This window comes from Myotis davidii, unplaced genomic scaffold (assembly GCF_000327345.1).
Source record: "Myotis davidii unplaced genomic scaffold, ASM32734v1 scaffold13, whole genome shotgun sequence".
NCBI classification, from domain to species: Eukaryota; Metazoa; Chordata; class Mammalia; order Chiroptera; family Vespertilionidae; genus Myotis; species Myotis davidii.
The window spans coordinates 2,468,908-2,470,978 of record NW_006286243.1 but is presented as its reverse complement, the minus strand read 5'-3'; the positions used below and the strand labels follow the sequence as shown (position 1 = coordinate 2,470,978).

The following is a 2,071-nucleotide window of genomic DNA, read 5'->3' as shown; positions in this document are numbered from 1 at the left end:
ATGCAGGATGTATTTTCATTGTTCGCGACCCACAGGTTGAGAACCACTGCGGGAAATAAGGTGGAGAGAAGTCTGCATGCAGCAAGGGAAATGTGAGAACTGCCTATGGTATTATGACAGGCCTAAAATAGGAGCAGAAGCAGCAAATTTATAAAATTATTCTTGGAAAAATACCTCATAAAAACAGAAAAATATTGGCTTCTTATTTTATTAAAATTGACAGTGTTCTGCTTAGTTTTCAGATGCTTCAAGAATGAACAGAGACTGATTTGGATTATGTATTTCTCAGCTAGACTAAATAAATGTTAACTATGGATAAATGCAAACACATTGGACAGTTGCAGCTTGCTCAAGACCATTCCATTCTCAACCCTCAGAAATGGCATTGTGTGAACTGCAATACAAGTGAGTCGATTTGGGCTTGCCTTAGCTGTTCCCATGTTGCCTGTGGGAGATATATTGAAGAACATGCTGTCAAGCACTTTCAAGAAAGCAGTCATCCTGTTGCAATAGAGGTGAATTATATGTATGTTTTTTGTTACCTTTGTGATGATTATGTTCTTAATGATAATGCAGCTGGAGACCTGAAGTTACTACGAAGTACATTAAGTGCAATTAAAAGTCAAAATTATCACTGCACCACTCGCAGGGAAAGGGTTTTACAATCTATCGGCATAAGTGGTGATTCTTGTTTCTTACATGATGGTGCCCAATCTCTGCTTCAAAATGAAGATCAAATGTATACTGCTCTTTGGCACAGGAGAAGAATCCTAATGGGTAAAATTTTTCGAATTTGGTTTGAACAGTCACCCATTGGAAGAAAAAGGCAAGAAGAAAAATATCAGGAAAAAATAGAAAATAGAGAAGTGAAGAAAAGACGGCAAGAATTAGAGCATCGAGTTAAAGCAGAATTGGAAAGTATGCCTCCAAGAAAGAGTCTACGTTTGCAAGGTCTAGCTCTGTCCACCACAATAGAATTAGTTCCTGTTCAAGAACCACTACTAACCTCAGCATCACCAGCAAAAGATCAAGTAGTATCTACCTCAGAGGACGTAAGATATAAAAAAGCCAGTGACCCCTCAATTAAACAAAGGCCAATTGTCATTCCTGGTGTAACAGGATTAAGAAATTTGGGAAATACTTGCTATATGAATTCTGTTCTTCAAGTGTTGAGTCATTTACTTATTTTTCGACAATGTTTCTTAAAACTTGATCTGAACCAATGGCTGTCTGTGACAACGAATGATAAGACAAAATCATCTTATAAGCATCCACCAATCACAGATACAGTTTATCAAGTGAATGAATGCCAAGAAAAAGATATGTTCTCTGTTCACTCCAGACATCCAAGTTTATCATCCAGACTAAGTGTTGGAACATCGAAGAGTAGAAAGATGGAACTTATTCAGCCATGGAAGTCAAGTTCACAATACATTTCTCTCTGTCATGAATTGCATACTTTTTTATGATTTTCATTGTAGGGACTTCATAAAGTGAAGCCTAAAAGATGCATATTCTCTATCTCATACAAGAGTAGGGAACCTTTTTCTGCCAAGGGCCATTTGGATATTTATTACATCATTCACAGGCCATACAAAATTATCAACTTAAAAATTAGCCTGCTATATTTTGTCAAACATTTCATTAACTCCTAATGCCTTGGCAGGGCCAGACCAAATGATTTCTCGGGTCTTATACAGCCTGCGGGCTGCATGTTCCCCACCCCTGATCTAGTGTGTTAGAGCTAGTACTGTTTTCAAGTCAAAATAGATTACTTTCACAGATATGTATAAAGTCAGCTCATTTTTTATAGTTTCCTTCATGAATCATTGGAAGTAGTTTCATGTCCATCGTATGAAAGCTTTTTTTGTGGAGAAGGGAAATTAGGAAACAGAGCTTCTTAGGTTAACTATATTATATTTATTCATTGAGAGGTTGAGAAAGCGGGGGGTGGGAGGGGAAGTTAATCCTACAGGGAACAAATTTGAAGATGCTGATGCTATTCAAGCATCAACTGCATTTCATATTGTGTGGAATGATCTATAAAGTCTGTCTTCAATTATTCAGAATT

General features: G+C 37.1%; 1 protein-coding gene across 1 annotated transcript in view; it reads left to right on the top strand.

The window, feature by feature from the left end:
- The first annotated feature begins 277 nt into the window (after positions 1-277).
- USP44 (ubiquitin specific peptidase 44) overlaps positions 278-2,071 on the top strand; it is a 9,126-nt gene continuing 7,332 nt past the window's right edge. The window contains exon 1 of the mRNA XM_006757643.2: positions 278-1,454. Within this exon, the coding sequence (XP_006757706.1) occupies positions 303-1,454 (1,152 nt within the window). The 5' untranslated portion in view covers positions 278-302. The remainder of the gene's footprint in view (positions 1,455-2,071) is intronic.